Source organism: Nanorana parkeri, unplaced genomic scaffold, assembly GCF_000935625.1.
Source record: "Nanorana parkeri isolate BGI_ZX_2015 unplaced genomic scaffold, ASM93562v1 scaffold2060, whole genome shotgun sequence".
In the NCBI taxonomy this organism is placed as follows: domain Eukaryota; kingdom Metazoa; phylum Chordata; class Amphibia; order Anura; family Dicroglossidae; genus Nanorana; species Nanorana parkeri.
Genome location: NW_017308328.1, coordinates 70,560 through 93,643, shown reverse-complemented (window position 1 = coordinate 93,643; position 23,084 = coordinate 70,560). Strand labels below are relative to the sequence as shown.

At 41.8% G+C, this 23,084-nt stretch overlaps 1 protein-coding gene across 1 annotated transcript in view; it reads left to right on the top strand.

The window, feature by feature from the left end:
• Positions 1-23,084, top strand: part of SMG1 (SMG1, nonsense mediated mRNA decay associated PI3K related kinase) — a 168,755-nt gene that overhangs the window by 120,594 nt on the left and 25,077 nt on the right. The window contains exons 43-51 of the mRNA XM_018572528.1: positions 163-301; positions 388-497; positions 4,776-4,994; positions 5,381-5,571; positions 7,382-7,554; positions 11,634-11,913; positions 14,917-15,189; positions 16,330-16,564; positions 19,343-19,569. Coding sequence (XP_018428030.1) covers positions 163-301; positions 388-497; positions 4,776-4,994; positions 5,381-5,571; positions 7,382-7,554; positions 11,634-11,913; positions 14,917-15,189; positions 16,330-16,564; positions 19,343-19,569 — 1,847 coding nt within the window. The remainder of the gene's footprint in view (positions 1-162; positions 302-387; positions 498-4,775; positions 4,995-5,380; positions 5,572-7,381; positions 7,555-11,633; positions 11,914-14,916; positions 15,190-16,329; positions 16,565-19,342; positions 19,570-23,084) is intronic.

The following is a 23,084-nucleotide window of genomic DNA, read 5'->3' as shown; positions in this document are numbered from 1 at the left end:
TTTGTTTTTAGATTTTTGTCCCCCCCCCCCCCCCCCCCCTGGTATGGGACCATAGCAAAAGTGACTTTAATTTTAACTATTAGATTGATACACCAAGCATCGTAAACCCATCTTGTGTGACATGTTTTTGAATACATTACAAATTATATTTTTCTTTTTCAGTCCTACGCCAGATCAACAGCTGTAATGTCAATGGTTGGCTATATCATAGGTCTTGGTGATAGGCATTTGGATAATGTTCTGATTGACATGACAAGTGGGGAAGTAGTTCACATTGACTACAATGTTTGCTTTGAAAAAGGTAAATCTTCATACTTCTACTGTTTTAAATAACTCACTTTTTTTTTCAGAAAACTGAACCACGTTTTCTTGATTTTTATTCTGTAGGGAAAAGTCTACGCGTTCCTGAAAAGGTTCCCTTCCGAATGACCCAAAACATTGAAAGTGCACTGGGCGTGACGGGGGTGGAGGGAGTTTTCCGTCTGTCTTGTGAGCAGGTACATACAACACGTGTGTGCTTTTTTTCCCCCAAGCATTCTCCAAAGGTTTTAGTTAGAACAATGGTTAGGACAATTTTAACAGGTGACCCATGTCATAGGGTATGTGAATTTATTAAAACTTTGCTTAAAATGTAATCTTTTAAAGAGCCATTAATAAAGATTAAACTTAGCCTGTGATATACTGGGCGAGGCCAAACTTATGGGGATAACATGGCGTTTTCAGAGGTTAACTTTAGTAAGAGCCACATGTCAAAACCAGATAGAGGTAGCATACAAATGTAGGCTGTTTATAAAATGTTGGGCTTTTCCCCATTCCTCCCACTAACTATCCTGATTACTGAGGTCATCTATTAAAGTAGCAATAGAAAGCAGTTAATATTTTGCTTCTGTGGTTATGGGCAACAGACTAAGTGCATCTAACCTAACTTGGAAGCTTACTAGTTATTTTTTGTTTTCTTTATCTTAGCTGTTATTCTTTAAAACTATATTCCCAAACACTTTGTTACTCAGTTTGTAGTGATTATTGTCCACAAAGAAAAAGCATAATTTGGTATAAATGGTAACTAGAATTTGCCTTCACTAATGATAGCCAGTAAACAAAAAACAGAAGGGAATATGCCTTCTATTGTAGGTTGTACCCTACTGCACAGGAGGTTTTAGTGTCCTGGGTGGTAGGGCGTTTTAGTTTCTAGGTTCAACAAAGATTTTGCTGCCTTCCATTGAGAGAAACGGCTCTGAAGAATTCTGAGACGTAGGGTTATGCTGCTGCCTCCAGGAGAAATGGACACTAGGCAAAACAATTAAAAGCCGTCGTGTACTTAGGAGAATGGCCATCTCCTTCTCTTCTGGTTTATTTTACTTTTATTTTGTTTCTTCTTGAAGACTCTTACTACCATGAGCTGCTAGTTGATTCACATCAGATATTCTTAAATCCTGGAAGTCTCTCTAGCTAGCTGATAAAACTGGGAGATTCGTGCCAGATAAGTTAAATTCTGGAAATTTCTCTAAGCATCATTAAGCAGGTAATTTCTGGTCATAGTACTTGTACTTCGTCCAGCAGTGGTCCTATTTTCCTGCTTTCAACATTTAACGGTCAAGCCGGGAATACTTGGGCATTCCTGTTATTTAGGGAACAGGGTCATAGTCGTAATTATAAAAAATATATTCACCTAATGTTTATAAGGTTGAGTGTTTTCCCTCCTTTTCATTTATTTGGGTTGTGTGCTTTTAGACTCCTATTTGGCTAAATGCCATTTATATGGAGTTTGATTTATTTTTTTAAATTTCCAGACGTCTCTTTAAGGGGCCGGGAGTACGATTGGATGACGCACTTGTTTATCTACTGTGCACATGCAGTCCCTTTTTTCTTGTTTCCTCAGAGCAGTGTAGTGCGAAGGTGGAAGGAGCGGTTTTCGACCCTGCTTCCTTTCTTATTTGCCCTCAATTTTATGTCACTTATTGGGGAGAACAGAAATCCTGTTTTTACTATTACACATTTTTCGATTACTCTTGTCTGCAGCAAGTGGTTGCAGTACCTCATATTTATTCCTCACATCGGTCCTGGCTGTGAGTATGGTTGTGTCTGAGGCAGAATTGTCAGAACAGACTCATCAGCAGGGCGCTGTGTGAAAGAGCAGCTGCTCGCGGTATACTGAGCCTAGGGTGACGGTAGGATGCTAGTTTGTGTCCTCCCGTTACCCTAAGGAGAACTAGGTGGAAAAGACTTAACCCCATAGTTCTCCTTTTAACAAGTTTGACTGTTGACTCTTCCTATTCATGAAGGTCCTTGGTTTAAGGATCCTACTGACAAAAAATTGGAGATTTATTTTTTGCGCCAATTATCCATTTAACTGGTTTGGCTCTTCAATTACTGACTACAGTACTTATTTCCCAGACTTTGACTACTTGGACAACATCTTAAAGTACAACACAGGCGACTGCTGAAGCTTATTCACACTTTATTGATTGTGTGGATCAGATGACTGTTTCACATTTCATATGTGATGCATTTCTTGAAGCTTGTTATCTGTTGTCTCGTGTGTCTGTCGCTTCTTTTCTGTTGAGATATGCACAGCTATCTGGCTTAAGTACTAGTCGGAGAAACCCCAATGCAAACAGGGATTTTTGCAATTATCCTGCATGAGAGGTCGTCCTTTTTTTTGAAGCTACCTTGGATTAGATTATTTTTAAAAAAAAAAGCTACAGGATGTAAAAGTGAACACCTTACCTCAGATCTAGAAAAATAAGGATAAGTGTCATAAGCCTGCACCCTCTTTTCCATCTTTTATACGTTTCTTTAGTTCTCAGTTTCAAAACTTGTCTTACACTTCCAAAAGTTTGCATTCTCTAGATGTCTGCTTGAGCATGAAGGTATATTCCTGCCTTTTCTATATCTGGTGGCCTGATGGAATTTGTGGACACGTGGGAAACTAAAATGTTAGACTATTTTCTTTGCACTCCGGCTCCCCATGTCTCTGCAGCGTTGGGTGAACTTTTTTTTTCAGTTCAAGGTCTATTGTATCCCGATGTTATTATTCCAGCTTCCTTTGGCAGAACTTTTTTAAGGTTTTTTACTTAATCCTGTTTACAGTTCCCAAACCCAATGGAAGACTTAGTCTGATTCTGGATTTGAAAGCACTCAAAGCGTTTGTACATATTCACAAACTCCAGATGGAATCCATTTGGTTGGTTGCTGCCTCTCTTAGCATGGAAATTTTTTTGATTCCATATACATTTTGTATCTTGCACATTCCTGTATTTTCTAAGCTCATCAGCATTTCCTTTGTTTTGTGGTAGGTGGCCTTTGTTATCAATTTGTGGCTCTTCCTTTTGGGTTGGTTTCAACTCTGAGGTTTTTACAAAAGTTCTTAAGTTCTAGGATTTTTTTTCGACACAAGGGCATTCCGATAATCGAATTCTTAGAGGACTTAGAAGAGACAGTCTCTTTCTACTTTGGATCTTAATGTCTAGACGGTGCTGTTGACATTAGTGTACTCTGTGTGGATTCTGAATGTGGAGAAGTCATTCCTTGTTCCGTCAGATTGCTTGGAGTATTTGGGTCTTCTGTTAAATACCCTTCAAGCAAACATGTTCCTCCCTCAGAACAAAATATTAAAGCTGCGGGATCAAATTTGGTCACTTTGATCCTGTCGCTGTTCCTCATTGAAAACTTGCATGGAAATAATGGGATTGATGGTGTCAACCTTCAAAAGCGGTACCTTTTTTAGGTCAGTTCCATTCCAGGACTTTACAGAGGAATTTTTTTAAAGCGTGGGACAAGTCTCCTCTATCACTAGACAAGATTTTGAGCGTCATGGAAGTTGACATCCCCTGGGTTGACAATGGGGAAAGTCCTTTCTTCCAATAAGTTTGAAGATTGTCACATCGGATGACAATCTTGTTGGATGAGGTTGTTTCTTGGATCATCTGACAATAAAGGACATTTTTTTGAAAAGCTCAGTGGTGTCTTAACTTACCTCCAGACTTGGCCCAGGGTACGTTCTGGCCTATTGGGAAAAAGAAGAGAGAAAAACCTAAAACAGAACGCTTTGCCCAGATTTACCCAGGCACCCAAGAAAGCAAAAAAAACCCCCTATAAAGCATGGTTCAATTTGCTCCACCCAGGGGAAAAAAATTCCTTCCTCACCCCATAAGGCAATCAGTTATTGCCTGGCTCAACAATCTCTGGTGCTTAATATACTTATAAGGACTCGATATCCAGTAATATTCTGTGCATTTAGGAATACATCCAGATTGTTTTTTAAAACCGTTAATTGAGCTAGCTAGAACTAGCTCCTGGGGGAGTCTATTCCACATTTTCACAGCTCTAACTATGAAGAATCTTTTCAATATGCAAAGGTTAAACTTCTTTTCCTCCAGATACAAAGTTCCCCCTCGTCCTTTGCAGTGACCTTTTTTGAAGTGAATAATTTATGTACCATTTATGTATTTATACATGGTGATCATGTCCTCCCTTAATCGTCTCTTCTCCATAGAGAACAAATTAAGGTAAATATATCTTTCCTCATAGCTGAGCTCCGCCATGCCTCATCAGTTTAGTAGCCCTTCGCTGCACTTTCTCCAGTTTCACAACATCCCTTTTGTGAACTGGTGCCCAAAACTAACTGCATATTCAGACGAGGTCTCACTAATGCTCTGTACAGGGCAACACAAGTACAGTTGATATCTTTTTTTTTTTTTTTCTAGGTAATTTGATTTGAATAGCTAAACTGTTGCCTAGCTCTATTATCATAAGCTTTTGTGTTTTGACTTCAGGTCCTCCATATCATGAGAAGAGGAAGAGAGACTTTGCTGACATTGCTTGAGGCTTTTGTTTATGATCCTCTTGTGGACTGGACCGCAGGGGGAGAGGCAGGATTTGCAGGTGCAGTCTATGGTGGAGGAGGACAACAGGCTGAAAATAAGCAAAGCAAACGGGAGATGGAAAGAGAGATCACACAAAGCCTCTTTTCCTCCAGAGTGGCTGAAATAAAGGTAACATTTTTAAATTATATTCTTTTGACTAGTGGATTTAACTGATCAATGTTTTATTTTTATATGATTAGACATATCCCTATCTTTGTTGGATAAAATATTTTGTTGACTGTTGTGCATCTAAACTCACTGATCAGTTTAGGTTTAGAATGAAAGCCAAGTTCTGCCTTGATTTACCCATACACTCCTTTTAAAAGATTAAAAACTGTTTGTTGGAAACCAAAGATGCAGTGAAAGTAAAACGCAGGCCTGTTTAGGTCTTATTTGCTTTATGGCAGTGATATTTTTCCTAAAACTTCACTTTTAAGTTTATGTGCCTACTGTAAGACCTCTCTGGTTGTCAAAGATTTATCTTACTAATGGAGCAAAACATTTTCAATTAACAGGTGAATTGGTTTAAGAATCGGGATGAGATGCTAAGTGTCCTGCCCAAACTAGACAGTAGCTTGGATGAATATGTAAACTTGCATGAAGAGTTGACAGAGGTGGAAAAGCTGCAAACGCGACTTGTGGAGGAGATGGCCTTCCTGGAAGGAGCTGAAGCCCCAGATCATCTTGCTCATACACTGCAGCACAGGTTTGTGATTATGTACATAGGACATTTGAAGGGTTACAGCCTCTGTTATGGTATTACCGTGTGTCATCTTAATGGGGTAATTTCCTCTTGCTTTCTGTCAGAACATAGTGATGGAAAAATCCTCCAGTGGGGAAACGGACAAAATACATACGTACAACAAGGATGGGTTTAGAAAGTCTTGAGTGTTTTGGGTTTTTTCTTTTTGTCAGTTTCTTCCTCCCCCGGTCACAGCCAACCCCATTTCATGTATGCTCATCACCATAAGTGAGGAAAGTCTCTCCAGTAGGGTTACAGACAGATAAAACCCTCTCAGCAGTCCTCCACACTGCGAGGCACAGCTCTTGGCTATTGCAATTTGAAATGGATAATAGCAGGCTGGCCATTGCACCAGGCCACTACCTGCTGTATTTACATTCAGCTGCTGTCTTTGGAATCTTCCCTGGCTGTCATTCCCTGGCTGAAGCTATTCAAGTGCCATGTGCTTACAATACAATTATTATTTAATTATAAAAGGTGGAAAGTCATTTTCGTGACTTTCGTGATTTCGTGTCATTTTTTGCTGCGTTGCAGTGCCTCTTCAAGGTTGTCCTCTATGGGAATTGGAAAGATCCAAATATGCTATGCCCCCAAAGAGAACATCTGCCTCCTTTGGTGCAAAAATGTTGCATGGCATGGTATCCCCCGGATCTGGTATTCATTCCCTTCCCAAGAGGGGCTTTTTGATTTCTGTAGTCAGGATGCATACCTGCAAGCCCTCTGTCCTTCCAGCCCTTTGACTTTTCAGTCTTGGTCCTGTACCTTGATTGTTGACCAAGGTGCTGGCTCCAGTATCGGCCCTAGTGTGTTTTCATGGCATCTTTATTGTGGGATATTTAGGTGACCCTTGTTGAGAAAACAGGGTTGTCGAATAATGGCTCTCTTTTTCTTAGATGTCTCAATGAAATCTCCCAAATGGGTGCTAGAGTAGTCTCATCGCCAGCTGGCAACTCCGACCAGAATTCTTCTCCAGTCTCTCCATCCCCATATCCTTGCCCTTCTGTCAGAGCGTTGCCCCCTTGCTCAGCTGTTGCCAGTGAGTTGTGAGTAACCCTCTTCAAGGCAGACCACTTGCTTCAGTCTCACCCCTGACTCTTCGCACAGCTCACTGTTTTGCGAAGAGTCTGTTAGAGACTTCCTGTGTCCCTCAATGCACTCAGGTTTTTAAGAGTACAACAACTCTACTTTAAATACTAGCCCTTTCAACTATTACTGCTTAGTAATGTAATTTAAACCCTTACATATTTAAGAGGTCTTCAATTTTCAAGAGATATGTAGAAAAACTCCACTTTTACGTCATTGCTTCTGGTCAGGGAGGGCAACTTGCTAAAAGTCACAACTTTTTGAGATGTCACCAGTGCCTTCTAGTATAATTGAGGTTACTGAACATTTGTCATTGTTCTATAGAATTCTTGCTGGAGCAGTCCAGCTTTTTAAACAATGTTTTCTAATTTAGGCCCAGTCTAGCCTTAGAAACCCATTGAACGACAGTGAGTTTAAATGGTGGCCGGTGAAGGCCAAGCAGTGGCTATTTGATACAACTCTGTTGATGCAACTTGTCAACATTGGGTTCTAAGACCCCTGCCAAATCAATCTGGATTTGGTGGGGTGGGAGTTGAAGACTTTGTTTTCACTTTAAAAATGGATAGCTTGTTATGCAGTGGCTTTATTTGCCCATTGTAATCTTAAATATAAGTAAATGTTGTGTTTATAACCTGGTACTTAACCTTGTTATCTCATTCAATATTAATTTACAATTTTTTTTTAAATTTAGGTATTCTGAACACACCCAGCTTCAGACACAGCAGAGGGCCGTCCAGGAAGCTATCCAGGTGAAACTGAATGAATTTGAGCAGTGGATCACACAATATCAAACTGCCTTCAGCAATCTGGAGGCCACTAAACTGGCAGGACTGCTTCAAGAAATAAGCAGCCAGATGGATTTAGGTATGTAAAACCTTTTGCTTGTATGAAAACTCCTAATCTGCTTTCTAATTAAAATCCTTTACTAGCAAGACAGTGTTTTTCCAGTTATTTACATCAATACATCTCTCTCTCTCATCCATTGAGGGACACGGAAAGGGATGTATTCTTGGATTTTACTGCTCCCTGCAGCAGGATGGCACAGTGGCAAACAAAAGATCTGTAGGGCAGCCCAGGATAATCTTTCCTATTCCCTTCATCTCTGTTTTTTTGGTTTTTGTTCTAGGAGGGTGGACATTTTTTTTCTTCAGCTCTGCTGGAAAGTCTAACCTTTTTTTCTACTGCAGTCAAAGAATACTTTTTGTCCAAATTTACCTAATTCTTCATATATGATGACCAGAGAGGCTCAATGCATGCTCCCACGTTCAATTTCTGATCTTTTAGCAGCCTTAGAAGAGGCCACGACACCAGGCCTAGTGCCCATCTCTCACTCAGATTCAGGGACCCCACAGCCCCCCTGGTCTTTACCCACCATAGATCTGCAACCTTAACAGGGAAACCGCTAGGCCAATAGAGGTCATTCTTACCTTTTAAGGATCCTACTTACCAAAAGCCTCTCCCTCTTTAACACCCAGTTTTCTCGGGTGGACTCTGCTCTTCGCCCTGTTCTAGCTGTGACCCTCGTCTGTCAAACTGTGGTAGAATAGATTCAATCTCTCTAAACAGATCTTTCCACCACTGCAGTGGACCCCTTCCTGATAGAGCTTGTGGAGCTGATGTCTGGAGCCCTACCCTTCAGTTGTGATGGCTTGCTGGAAACCTCTTAACTTGTGTCCTGTACAGGTTGGTTGTCTATATACAAATGTGCAGAGTGCACTGTGGCTAGGTGCCTCTTCCCTGGCTGATGTGCACACTCGTGAAGAAGGACCTTCTGGTGTGTTTTGGATTCACTCAGTTGAATATTCTTTGCTGTTCTAATAAGACTTGTGTCCTTAGCCCTATGACTCTTTGAGGCCAAGAATAGCCAGGGTTTGTTTTTCTGCAGGATCCATTTTAGGGTTAACCCCAGAGGTTTCTTTTGCGTAGTGGTGAGAGTGTATGTAATTTGATCCTCAGCTCCATCAGAGTTGTGATCCGTCTCCTCGGTTTATGATTAGGTTTTACAACTTCCTTCTGCCTACCCTGTTTGGGGTGCTTCCCATGCAGCTTACTCATTTTGTCATGCTGACTTTGTTAGAACAAATCTTGGGTTCTCTTGCTGGACTTTCCACTTTCACACCCCTCAGGTTATTGATTTGTTATTTTTAGGGTTCTTCCCTGGTAAAATTCACGTTAGCGAGGTGTCTTTTTCTGACAGTCTCACTAGTCACAGAATTCCTTGTCTTCTGACCCTTATTGGGGCACGTAAGTATGGCCTTCCAACTTAGACTTACTGGTCTACCTTTTACAAGGATATTAGGCTTAAGTTCCTTGTCTGGTATCCCTTTCCTTGTATACTAATTCAGGTTGTGGGGTTTTTTCTTCCCTATCGATAATTTGTTGTTCCACAACTTTTGGTGAGTTAAGGTTGACCAGCTTCTTGCTTTGATCAGTGATTCGGTGCTCACTTCATGTTGACTCATTCGTCTCTGGTGGGTAACAACTTTTTCTTGGTCTTGGGCATCAAGATGATTCTTTGCTCATCAGGAAGAGGGGTCTGCCTCATCTGGTGTCAGATTTAAGCATTGGTGCTGCAGGCTGTCCCCAGTTCTGGATTTGGTCGGGCCTGCTAGCGGTTGTTTGTTGTTTGCCCACCCCTCAGTTGGGCTGCTTTTGAATGCCCCCACAGTAGATCAATTCCTTAATCCCTGTTTGTGTTTGATAATGCTCTTTGTGCTGCTTGTGACAAGCGGCGGCATGCTAGGAATAGAGGGGGTTATCCTGGGTTGGCTTACAGTTTTTTGGGGGGTTTTTTTGCCAGTGTCCAATCTTCCTGTATGTGGTATAATCCGACAGACTTCTTCCTGTGTCCCTTAGAGGGTTCAGTTACCTGAGGGGGGATCAGACCACATATCTGTGCTGATCTCCCTCCAGTCCACCTGCAGACACCCGCTGTGCTCTACAGCTGCCTTATCACTTGTATTTGAATGTTGGGTGCCAGCTGCAAAAATTGGTACCGGAATCAGGGCTGCTGCAGCTCACATTATCTTGACATTATCCACTTCAGTGCCAGACATTTATGTATGTACTTTGGCACTGAAATGGTTAGAGGAGTATGTTGCTCACACAGCTTGGAGACACTAAACTAAGGATTTAAATCTTAAAAATGCATTCAAGAACCCTAACTATTAAAAAAAATGTAGCTCATTTGTGAATTAAATGGCTGTAGTTCCTTAAATCATCTTTGAATTTGTGCTGACACTGTCCTTTCTGGAGGGTGTCTACTTTTGTTCCCCCATGGTCCCTGTGTGTTGTAAAGTAGCTGCTCAAGGCTCGCTCCTGTGATGGACTATAATTTCAATACAAATTAGTAGAGGTGCATCAAAATTGAATTTTCAGACCAAAACTGAAAATAAAAAATTTGTCAGACCAAAACTTATATACAGTAATACCTTGGTTTACAAGTAACTTGGTTTGAGAGTGTTTTGCAAGACAAGCAAACATTTCTGAAAAATGTTGCCTTGATATACAAGCAATGTCTTGCAATAAGAGCAAAATTCTGTAGAAAAGCGCCACCCGAATAAGGCTGTAGCAGTGCGAGCGATGAGTCTGTTTAACGACGTCACAATGTCACATTGGATAGATTCCTTGTTAAGGTTTCACGAAATGAAAAAGATTCCATTGAGCCAAGAAATAGCAGTGATTCGGTTAGTGTTAGTGAAAGTCGTCCTGCACAATAATCCTCCTCTCTCTTGTCCCTCTCACACCGGCCACAAAGGTATCTGTAATTGGTTTATTTTTCTTTATATTTTGTACAGTATTATATTACAGTACAGTATTGTAATCATTTTATATGAATATTTTTGGGTTGTGGAACGAATCATCTGAATTTCCATTATTTCCTATGGGGAAATTCGCTTTGATATACAAGCGCTTTGGATTACAAGCATGCTTCCGGAACGAATTATGCTCGTAAACCAAGGTATTACTGTATTTCTTTTTCTAACCCTTTTTTTTTTATTATATTTTTAATATTTTTTTTCTTACTTGACTATTGGGGGCTTCAGTAAAATATCAGGGGTCTAAATAGACCCCTGATATTTCCTTTTTCTGCAGCCCCTGTTATGAATGAACGGGAAGCCTCTATACGGAGTGCTCCTGTCCATTCATAAACTATGGCTTTAGTATCAGATACCATGTCCACAATCATCAATGAACAGGAAGTGATGTAGAACAGACCGTTTTTACACTTCTGAAACAGAAAAAGAGATACACAGACACAGAGATTATAGACAGAGTTTTGAATGAACAGGAAGCCTCTATACTCCTGTCCATTCATAAATTGAGGATATAGTATGAGTTACGAGGGCCACAATCATGAATGAACAAGAAGGGATGTAGAGCACTTCCTACTAATTTGTAATTGGAGACAAAGTAAACATATTGAGGGGAATTCCTGAAAACTGGAGCAGACTTGCTCTGCAACCAATCAGCTTCTCTGTCTAATTTTCAAATCTTACCTGAGCAAACTGAAGAGAGATGCTGATAGAATGCCATGGGCAACTGTTTCAGATTCTGTCTGCTCCAGTTTTGATTCCCCCCGCTATGTCCTCAGTTACTTACAAACGCAATGATCAGCTGATCGTTGAGTGCTTTAACTCCGCTCATCATCCTGATTCGTTGTCACAGGAGGCCAAGTGGGCGGTGCAGGTAGGATAGCTCAGCCACCTATACATACATACATTAAAACATAAGGATTAAACCTAAAATAAAAAGGATTTAAAACCACTATGTTTTAAAGCAACACTACAGTTTTCACAATCTGTAGAATATATCATGTTGGCTTGCTTTTTTTTTTTAATGGTTCTAAAAATGTTCATCTGCACATAGGGCTTAGTTTAGTTCAACTTGTTTTACATGAAATGCTATATTGGCACATGTTTGTCATATTTGTTGATCAACAGGTCCTCCCAGCTATGTACCTGCCACTGCTTTCCTACAGAATGCTGGCCAGGCCCATCTCATCACACAATGTGAGCAATACGAAGCAGAGATGGGAACTTTGCTTCAACAGAGACGCTCTGTGCTTCGGGGCTGCTTGGAGAATCTTCACAACTATGCAACTGTAGCTCTTTTGTACCCCAAATCAGTGTTCCAAAAACACAGAATGGAGCAGTGGAAGACGTGGATGGAGGAACTTATCTGCAGCATGACCATGGAGCACTGTCAGGAAATATATACTAAGTAAGTGCATGTTTAAACATTTCACTGCTTCTAGGAAAGTCTGAGTGACTTAATCATTATAACCCATACACTGTCTGAATTCAATTTGTATAATTTAGGCTGAATTCCAGAAGGAACCCCCCCCCCCCTTTTTTTGCAGTGGCGCTGCCCCCCACACTGCAAGGATTAAAAGCTCGTTTAGGTCTAGGGTACTTGAGAAAAGGATTTGTATTTGATCCCCACACTCATAGGCTCCAAGACCGGCACCTTAAGCCTCTTTACCCCTGCACTCTGCCGGTTGAGGCCCACTGACTTCAAGCACAATGCATGGCCCATAGGCCTTCATTATATGTGAGGAATGTAGGGAAGATGAGGCGATCACCAATTGCTGGTGGAGCAAGGATCAGTCAAGTAAAACTGCTTTTACCTATACCCTAGACCTAAATGAGCATTGAACCCTTGCAATGCAAGGGCCTGCCCTCTGCATAGGGAGTTTATCTAATCCTCATAGACAGACGTTAGCATTACCACATGCATCATTGACTTAGACCATTGTTACACTGCTGTAGCTGCTTTGACTGTCTGCACAGTGTCCTCCAGTTGCTTGTTTTGCGTTATCACTGGATCCTGTAAAAGAAAATCCCTCCAGTCCAGAGATTGTATCTGCTTGGAAAACTCTATGGACTGACCCTATGCTACAGGGGTGTGGAATTCCTATCGCCCAACCATCCGGGACATGCATTTTGGGGTGCCAGGCTGGTTTGTCTGGCTTTTTTCCTACAATTAGCCCTGCTGCAGGCAAGCAGGGCTAAGTGTAGAGCAGGAGAAGCTGCAACGCGTCTTGTACAAGTGAAAGCTGCCGGATCACTTGTAGCAGCCTGCTTGTTTCCCTTTCCCCCCACTGTCACCCTCTTCCCCCTACCTCCCACAATCTGAACATTGGCTCTGTAAAAATAAAGTACCTCTTATGATAGGTGTCACGTGTGGCTGTAGCATTCAGTAAAATCATAAGTGCTGAACTTTTGGCACGAGCAGTGAAGAAGAGCATTGTTTGCTTTTCCCCTTCCATTAATAAAATGATTTGTATTCTTTTCACAGAATACCTGACATTCTGTGATTGGGTAAGGGTAGGTCCTGACGCTTATCTCCCTCTCTTCTCCCCTTATTCAGTCACAAAAGGGATGTTTTATGAATGGAGGAAGAGGTTTAGCGAGCAACACTCTTCCTAACTGTATAAGACACAGATCTGTGATTTGCAGCACTGGAAGTTTGGCGTTTAGAGTAGTTGCAGGGATGATTAAAAGCATGAGTTTTACTCCTTTCTTCCCCTGAAATGTCTCTGTCGCAGGATCGGGTTGCAGGCATTCCAGTGATATTCATTACTCTAGATTGGCCCAGATGATGGGATGATGTTGTTCTCTGACCTGGTAAACTCCTGGCGGATGCTTCATGGCCTCTGCCCTGCAGCTGTGGTGAAACTACAAATACCATGAGTCATTGCAAGATTTTCACACCCACAGGCATGACTCCCAGGGACAGATGCATCATGGGATTTGTAGTTTCACCACAGCTGCAGGGCCAGAGGTTCCCCACCCCTGCTCTACAAGATTATCCGGATCTTCTGTCTCAAGGACCAATTTATCATCCTGCTTCATGATTGCGGGCTTTAGTGGCATGGCTGTTGAAGCCCAGGTTCTGAGGGAATGGGGCATCTCTGAATCCATTATTTCCACAATGTTAAAAGCTAGAAAGTCTACTTCTCACAGGTTATCTGACATGGAAGGCATACTCAGAACTTCCAGTTCACCAAAAGGAAATTTCCTTCCATTGTCTGTCTGGATGTGGTTCGGATGCTAAGAGTTCATCTAGGTAGATTTTATCAGCTTTATTGTTGCTTATAAATACTAAGTATTGTAATGTAAGAATTTTGATAAATGCAATGTGAATGAGAACATGTAACAATTATAAAGTGAGTGATATCCCAATCTGTCTTTAAAAATGGAAAAGGACTTTAAGGTGCTCGAGGCGGCTCTACGCTGCAGTCAGTCCCCAGTTCTGTTTTTCTTGGGTCTGTTATTGCTTGTTTTGTCATCTACCCCTCAGTTGGACTGGTTACATCCCAAACGAGAAAATTACTTCCCGTGCCCTACAAATACAAAAGTGGAATTTATTTACTCGCCATAAAACCCTATTATTTGAGTCCGTTGAGCACAGGGTTTCACCATTCTGTGTTTCCAATTATGCTTTTGCTACAAAACCAAGGCACGCTTTTTAGTAGGAGGTGTTATCCTGGAATGGCCAGCTGGCCTACAGTTTGTTTTGTTTTTTTACCAGTATTTAATTCTCATTGTGCTCCACACCATGGACTCATCGTCACTTTGAGAAAAAAAATATGTTTCTGATCCAGCAACTCCCACCTACATCTTTTGATATTTTATGATGTGTTAACATAACCCCAAATTCTTACATTTTTCAACCTGTGGGTTAGAGAGCTTCTGTGTAGATGAGAGCCAATTTATGTATTTGCACCTCAGTTCAAGAAAATAGGGCCATATTACACGCATTCCCTTTTAAACTCCTCTAGTAACAGCACAGTTGAACTCTGCTGTAGACAATAACCATTCTTAATTAGAATTGGACAGTTGTTTATGGAACTTATTTTCTCCCTAAGTAAATGTAAAAGTAGCTTGAAGTAGGTCAAAAGGAACTTTTTAAAAGACACTCAAACTAATCTCCAATTGAAACTGACAAGGTTATTCACAAAAGGGTGAAGAGTTTGGAGAAGGCAGGAGAAGTGAACAATCTAGGCCAAAATAGCTGATTTAGAAACATTTTCCGATTCCGCTCACTTTCCAGTTCAGCTATGCTGTCCTAGATTGTTCCTTTCTCCTGCCTTCTCCAAACTCTTCACTCTTTTGTGAATAACCTTCCTAATGTATTCTGGATTTGTACATAAGCCCTTAGATGTTCGCTATAACAAAAAGTATAATGGCCAGGTCTTGATCACATCATTATTTGTTACAGGTATGAAATTCAGTATGCCCCTCAACCTCCGCAAGCTGTCTGTCAGTTCCTTTCTGCCACTGAATTGGCTCTGCAGCGCTTTTATGCTGATACAAATAACAGGCTTTTGAGGCAAGTAGAACGGCTGAAGCAGGAGGTGGCAACTGTTCCAGTTTGTGAAGAGCAGCTGAAAGAAATTGAGCGCTGTATTAAAGTTTTCCTGCACGAAAATGGTGAGGAGGGTTCGCTGAGTCTGGCTAGTGTGGTCGTTTCTGCCCTTTGCACTCTTACAAGGTAATATAGAAAAAAAATGCAGATGTAAATTTGAATATGTATGTTTAAGAGCTTACTAACGTGTTTTTTTTTTTTTTTAGTTTTCTTTTTTATTGTGCTATGTGTAATTACTTCTAATGCTACTTTTTGTTGAAATTTTTGTCTACCCTACACTCCTGCAGAACACCTAGAATTAGGTTGATAAAAATGCCTGTTTTGGCTATTGAGATTATAAAGCCGCAGCCGCACAAAGGTGGTTAAAACAAACCACTGTTTTCTTACATTGTGGTGGTGTAGTACATGGATTGACATAGACAGCACAGAAGCTCAGATGGATTTTAGACATATTTACGTCTGCTGCGATAATGCTTCTTGTATACATATAAGGCCCCATTCCCACTAAGCGATTTAGCGCGCGATATTGCGAGAAGTCGCCGGCCAATGCTATTCAATGGAGCTGTCTTGGCTCCATGTTGCTGTCGCAGGACCCTTTTTTCGGCGGATTTTGTGCAATTTTTTACTATTTTTGAATGGAGCCTGACGGTGAAGTTTGCGCTACCGTCGCTGGATCATCGCCCCTAAAGTCGCGCTATCCCGGCCGCGCGGATCCGCTTCAAAAAGTATGTCGCTTAGTGTGAATGGGGGCCTAAGATTGTAACCTCTAGCAATCACACTTGTTGTCTTCAGGTTGAATATCTCATTGCTCAGGGGTCGCTAAAGGGAACATGAAACAATTTTAAAGTTTCTTTCTTTGATTTATTTACCAAAGTTAGGAATACACAGGTGATTTTATAAGCTCCATAACGCTGCTAAAATTGCTAGAGATTAAAGTAGCTGTCAGTCGCTACACAGATGGAAAAGAATATCCCCAATGCTGTAAGCCACACAATTGGCACATACTAGCAATTATGCATAATCGCTAAATGGTCTAAAGGTTTTGGTTATCTGCTTCTACATGTTATTTGTGTAGCTTATATCCTATAAACCATTTATGTAGTGATCAATCGCTAGTGAGTTAAGTACCTGTATCGAGCTACTAAAAAATGCCAGTGTGTTTCTGCCATAGTAGGAATTTTATTCCCCTTACCATTACCTAAAGACCAGCAAAAATCTATTTATACACACCATTGCAGTCTGCTTATGTCCTTGTGTACTTCACAGACGTAACCTAATGATGGAAGGAGCTGCTTCCAGTGCTGGAGAACAGCTGGTGGATCTTACATCTCGGGATGGAGCTTGGTTCTTGGAAGAGCTCTGCAGTATGAGTGGCAATGTCACATGTCTTGTTCAGTTATTAAAACAATGCAAGTTTATCCCTCAAGACCTGGATATACCCAATCCACTGGAGGCTTCTGAAGCTGTACATCTGGCTAATGCAGTGTACATTTCTTTGCAGGTAATTTAGTCTTGCCAAGTTTCATTTGAAAATGTATTGTATTCTATTTTGTTTATGATGAGATTTACTGTATTCTCTTTTAAATACTGGAATCTACTGATTCTGGTTATTTTTTATGGCCTGCTAAATTAAAAATGCAATTTTTTTTCTCATTAATTGAGGGGCATAGAAAGACATTTGGGTTATACTTCTGCCTACAGGGGATTGGACAACTACTGCTGTTATAAATAGGCCCTAAAAGCCTACTCTTGTGTAGCTGTACTATCTTCTAAAATTTTAGATACGGCTCACTAAGGAGCACCTGTGCTGGCTCCTCTATAATACATTATAGAGACTGCTATTGCTGTCCTCTCCTGAAAATACTAGCTGCTTGGCTGTCAAAGCTGATGCTTTGCCACAGACCTGAAACAAGAATACAGATAGAGGCTTCTGCTTTTCATTTGCTTTGTGCTTGCTCTAGGTCTGACACAGATGTGTTGAAACCTTTTCAGAGAGAGTCAGCAATTGCAGCCTGCACATTTCTTACTAATTTAAGCCTTTTGCTGCAAAAACCTTGGGTGGTGGGACAATTTCTGCTATTCACTTTATTTTTTTTGTAATTTTCAGTTTTACAGCTTTGAAAGTTAGTAAAATACGGCCCTTCCCGTATCAATACATTTTCTGAAAGCACAGGATCTGTGGAAAAAAAGATGGCGTTATTGATTTTGCACAGCCCATGATAGTTGCACAAGTGTTTTATCAAAGCTGTATTCTCCATAAAAGATGACATGGATCAGTGCAGGCTGGGGATGAGGTGACAGGGATGTGGGCCGGCTGGGAGAGAGGTGACACTGATTGGAGCAGCCTGTGGGAGAGGTGACACGGATTGGAGCAGGCTGGGGGAGAGGTGACAGAGATCAGAGCAGTGTAGAGTATTACTGTAAAACAGCAGCAGAAAAGAGAAGAGGGGGGGGGCACGATTAGTAAGTGCAGCTTATGCCTAAAAAGAAGAGAGCACAGAGGAGCTTGCCATCACTGCAGAATTGTTGTAAATATGATCAGTAGCCATTTGCTGATGGATCACATTCACAGATCTGTGCACCTCTTGCAAGAATGTAAGCACCCAGATTGCTGAAGCGATCCGCAAGTTGAAGCCAGAGCAGCAGGACAACAACTGAAGAAGCCAGTAATTAGGACAGTCACTGTAATGGTGGGAGTAGACAAAGGGGCAATGGATGGGGCACACTGGACCGAAAACCGAGGAACAGTGTAGACTTCAGGATGTGATCTCATTCACAAAGCCATGCCGGGGAGACGCAGTTTTAGTTGTCCACATTCATTCAGTTAAAGAAAAATTGTCAGGTACAGTTTGAGTGTACGTTCATGGTCACTGAAATGACCATGCACTTGCAGGATCCAAACATGCAGTGGACATGAGTTTACTAGCTGCAAGTAGTTCTGCTCTGCAGTAACCTTTTACGTCCATGGCATCGAAAGGGTTAATGTAACCTAATATATCTCCAGCAGGGTATGTAAAAGAGACCCACATCGGTGTCTGTATCATGTCTTTTAAAGAGGACCTGAAATCTGTCCTGCCCTTTATCTGATTTTGGTGGTGGCCTTACTTTGTCAAGCCTTGGCTCACTGGTAAGAAAATCCCTTAAGAGATCTCACTACTGCTGCGGTGGATCCCTTGCACCTGGAGCATGTGGAGCAGATGGCTGTACCATTTATATTTCAGGTGTGATTGTTTGCTGGAAGGCTCCCATCTGATTTCCTGCAAGTGTTGCGTGTCAGTAAATATGCATAGGGCACATTGGCTAAAGTGCTGAACTCCAGAACCCAAGTGTAAAAAGCACAGCTTTTGACAAATTTAGTCACTTCCTGTTTCTGAGCGGAGTGTGATCAGCTTCACTGGAGTGCAAAGGAGACATTAGGGGTCTAATAGACCCCCTAATCTTTCCTTTATAGAGGACCTGTCACCACTTAAAGTGCTATCACATAGGGGGCTTGTGATGGCACCACTGTGGTTGATCCCTTGCGTATAGAACATGTGTAGGAAATGGCCGTAGCCTTAAATTTAAGGTGTGATGGTTTGCTGGAAGGCTCCCATCTGATTACTTTCATGTGTCTTATGCCAGTACATATGCCCTTTGAAGGACACGGGTCCCACCCTACTGTGTTTTTGATCATGCTCATGGTACTTCTTTGCTAAGTAACTGAGCCATGCTGGCAGTAGGAATGGTTATCCTGAGCTGGCCAAGAATTTTTGTTTTCCAGTGTCCAATACTTCTGTAGGTGGCAGTATGACTCAACGCTTAGACTTGCTGTCTTCATTAATGGAGTACAGAAAAAAACAGGGCCATCCTTTCTTCATGTACACTCTGCCATGGCAGCTACGTGGTGTGAATGTTTCATCTCTACATATGCAAATGTGCTTTTAGAAAAATAAATGTGACATAGCACATGGTTTTTCTGCATTGGACCGTATTTGCTGTATCTCAACAAGTTCACTTTATCATAAAATGCTAGTTGGGCTTAACAAAATCATATTCTACAGAACCGGAGTCAACATGGCAAAAATTATACATTGCGGTACAGCAGTGCAGTAATCCTTGGAAACTGATTTTGTTTTGCTTTTAAAGATGAAAGTGATTTTTATGATTTAAGTACATTTTGCTTTAATGAATACATTTGAAAATGGTTGGGAACATAACTTGTTTTACCGGCCTCAAAATGACTAGAAGCTGTTCTAGAGCACAAACCATTTGAACACTTTTATTTTATGTCTTATTTAAGGAATTGAACTCAAACTTTCGTCAGATTATTTTCCCTGAAGCTCTCAGATGCTTGATGAAAGGAGAGCAGACGTTGGAGAACATGCTTCAAGAGTTGGATAGTCTTATAGAGCAGACCACTGATGGGACTTCATTACAGAACATTGTTGAGTCACTGCAGACTTACCTAAGAAATGCAGCTATGGGCCTAGAAGATGAGGCTAATGCTCACTACATTGATGTTGCAAGGTATTATACATTTATTTGATATTTCTTTTTTGCCCTACTCAGCCTGGAGTTTGCATCAAAGTCCTATAGTCAAAAATGGTTCACCACATCCAAAGGTAAATGCTATTCAGTTACAGGACTGAAAGAGCTTGTGTGTAATTGTCAGCAGCACAACTTACAGTAAAACTTTCTTTACTGATGTAAAGCTGGCCATACACATGATTTTTATTTTTTTCCCACCTCAATCAGGATGCAGCCTGAACAAGAGAAAAATATGTGAATACCCCCAGTATGGAGAGATCTCCCCTGCTGGCTATTCTATTCTGACAGCTGGTGTTCTATCACTTGTCCAGACTCAGTAAGATTCCTGGACCGTGCAACGCGGTCTCAGAAATCTCACAGCAGTTGCTGAGTGCGCAGGCGTGAGCTCCAGGTGACGGGGTCAAAGATTTTTTTTACAAATAACTTGGCTCTACTGTGCATGTGGACACTAGCATGTAAGTGGAGGCAATAAGACTAATACAAAATTAAATACGATATAAATAAAATTCTGAGGATAAAACAAAATATGATTGCAAGTAAATATTTTTTCTTTATATTTGATAAAAGATTTTGTAAAATAGAATATTAATATAATATATTATACTGTATATATCACTATCCACATACAGGCATTTTGCCTTTAAATTATCAGGACCCTGCTAGCACATGTGCAGTACAGGCAAAAATAGCCTGTAAAATTCCTGGACTCCCCTTCTGCGCTTGTGCAGTCATCTGAACAGCATCCAGTAAAATTACTGGACTTGCAAACCTCTGACGCTCATGTGTGATTAGTCGCACAGCGTCCAGTAAAATTACCGGACTTACAAGCCTCTATGAGCGCATACGCGCTCAGTTGCCACTTTGAGAGTTCTGGGACCGCGTCTCCGGAAGTGACACGCAGTCCTGGAATATCCCGGCACCCCCGTGGCTGTACGCATACCCAAGCAGTGATTGCAGGGGATTGGCTGCAACAACTGTTCGACCAACCTGTCTAGAGAAATAGCGGGTAGACTACCATTACTGACCACTTCCTGAAAACGATGCCTCTTATGGTAACCACTAGCTACTACTACTTTGTGCTGAAGCCAGGATGTAAATGAAAGTCTGAACTACTTTCCCTTTTTTATTTTTTTAACTTTCTCCAGCTCAGTCACTCACTGTATGACAGCATGGCAACTTTCATTTTAAAAAGAGGTCCGCAATGGCAGTCTTATTTCGGCTCAATCTTTCTATAAAAAAGTGTTTTGTCCATACCTGGATCCTTTGAACAGTAGTTTATTGTGCCTAATTAGGTGCAATTTACTGTAATACAAGCTGAAACATGGCTTTCTTTTTCATCCACTGAGGACCACAGAAATTGCAGATACAGTTGGGATTATACTGCTACCTGCGAACAGAAAAATTGTAAGCCAGCCCCCGTATAACCCCTCCCGTACCCAACATGCCTTAGTTTTTTTGCTAGTGTCATAGTGGAATGGAAATCTTCTTGAGCTCAGGTCTAACCAAATTTTTTTTTTTTTTTTTTGTCCGATTCTTCTTCGACTTTAGTTAAGATTCCTCCCTATGCTGATGTGTGAGTTGGTCTCTATATAGCAGCTATTCATGTCTGCCTTTCTGAAGCCTGATTTTGAGTGTCTTACCTGCACCTGACTGGACGTACAGGGTTAGCTTGGAATGTTACCTTTGGGCTCTGAATTGGTAAAAAGCTGTGAAACACTTTGCAGGTTCAGAGTCATAGCATTGCCTTAGCTCTTGACCATGTTTCTGAACACTCCTTTTGTGAATAAGGATGTTCCAGCTGAGGCACAGGAGCTACCTCGATATTATCGCCACTGTGTGCCTTGCAAATTTCCTGCTTCTTACAGTTTTCACTGCAGAAAGGGATAACTTGGGGGACTGAGCACTTACGTCCTCTATATTTACCATAGAGGAGCGCCATCCCGCTGCTGCTTCTGCTGTACAAGATCAATGTGGAATTACGGTTTGATCCACTGCTCATCTCTCTGGCCTCCTGACCCCCTCCGGTTGACTGGGTTTGTGAGCACCTAAGGCCTTGCCTTGCACTTTGGGCCTAGTTGCCGTACCGCTACTTGGATATGTCTGCACATAAATGCAAATTGGACAGTGCAGCTGCTACGGGTGACTGGAGCCCATACTCCCTCAGTGGTTCTGGAGGCATCAACTTGGTATCTCCTGAGGGAACCCAATTCCTGCAATCTAGAATCTGGTAAACCTATAGTTATAGGGTGTCATTGGAGTGCCCTTTGGCTCCATCAGTTGAGACAGAGTCTTCTGTTCTGTCCTCTGGGACTTCCACGGACACTCTGAACATCTTGGCTAGATGCACCCAACTCAACATGGCAGATGCCCTAAGCATGCACCAGTGCCTTCCCCTGCAGAATCTGATCTTTTCATGGCCTTGAAACAGGCCAGGCCACTGGTCGCTGTGTCCTTTTCTTACTCATATTCAGAGTGCCTACAGTTCATTGCAGTTTGCTGCCATCACCTAAATATTAACCTCAAGGCCATGAAAAGGGGGCGGGCACAGCTGGCTCTGCCTCTAGATAGGCAGAGCCAGCTGTCATTCACGCAGCTGGGTGGATCTCGACAGCATATACTGACCCTTAACACAACTATGGGGAAAAACACTTACCCCATATTTCTTTTAACGGGGAAGCTAATACAGGTGCTTACCTTTTTAATGGTTCTACTGACTTTTGACCAGTTTGAATTGGCTGGTTCTGCCCTCTGCCTTATTTTGGCAATTGCATTGGTCTGTTGAACTGTGGCAGAATGGGTTAGATCCCCTGAAAAAGGATCTCTCCAACACAGAGGTAGACCCCTTCTTAAATGAGTGTGTGGAACAAATGGCTGGAGCCCTATGCTGCAGCTGTGATGGCTAGTTACAGGCATCTCGGTCTAAGTCCTGCATGGGTCTGATGCGCAGAGCACTCTGGTTACACTGCTGGGGTGCTGATGTCTTAATCAAAGAGCTTCTCACTTGCTTTGCCTTTGAAGCATGTCATCTCTTTGACTGTGCACTGGACACCATGATTATGCTGCCACAGGAGGTCAGAGCTGCCCCAATTTAGGAGGTTAAAGGAGTGGTTGGATGAATCCCACCCTTTTCCCTCATTTACTTCTGCAGTAGATGCTGACTCAAATGCAGCCCATAGGGTTTAAAGTCTAAGGTCAACTAACCCCTGTTCGAGAGCACTCCTTTAGGACTGCAGGCTTATCTCTTGCCACTGGTGTCTCCTCCAGTTGCCCCTTGTTTCTCCAGAGGAACTCCTTGACTTACAAGGACGACCAGGCACAGCTTTGGTAGTCCCCTACCTGGATAAGGACCTGGATACTCATTGTCGGTCACACACCTCTACTTGAAGCTTTGGCCCTTGTATTCAATCTTGCCTTTCTTGGCATCCCCATTGTGGAATGCTCATTAGACCTAAATTTGGCCTAAGTGAACCTGTATTAAGCGCTATACTATATTA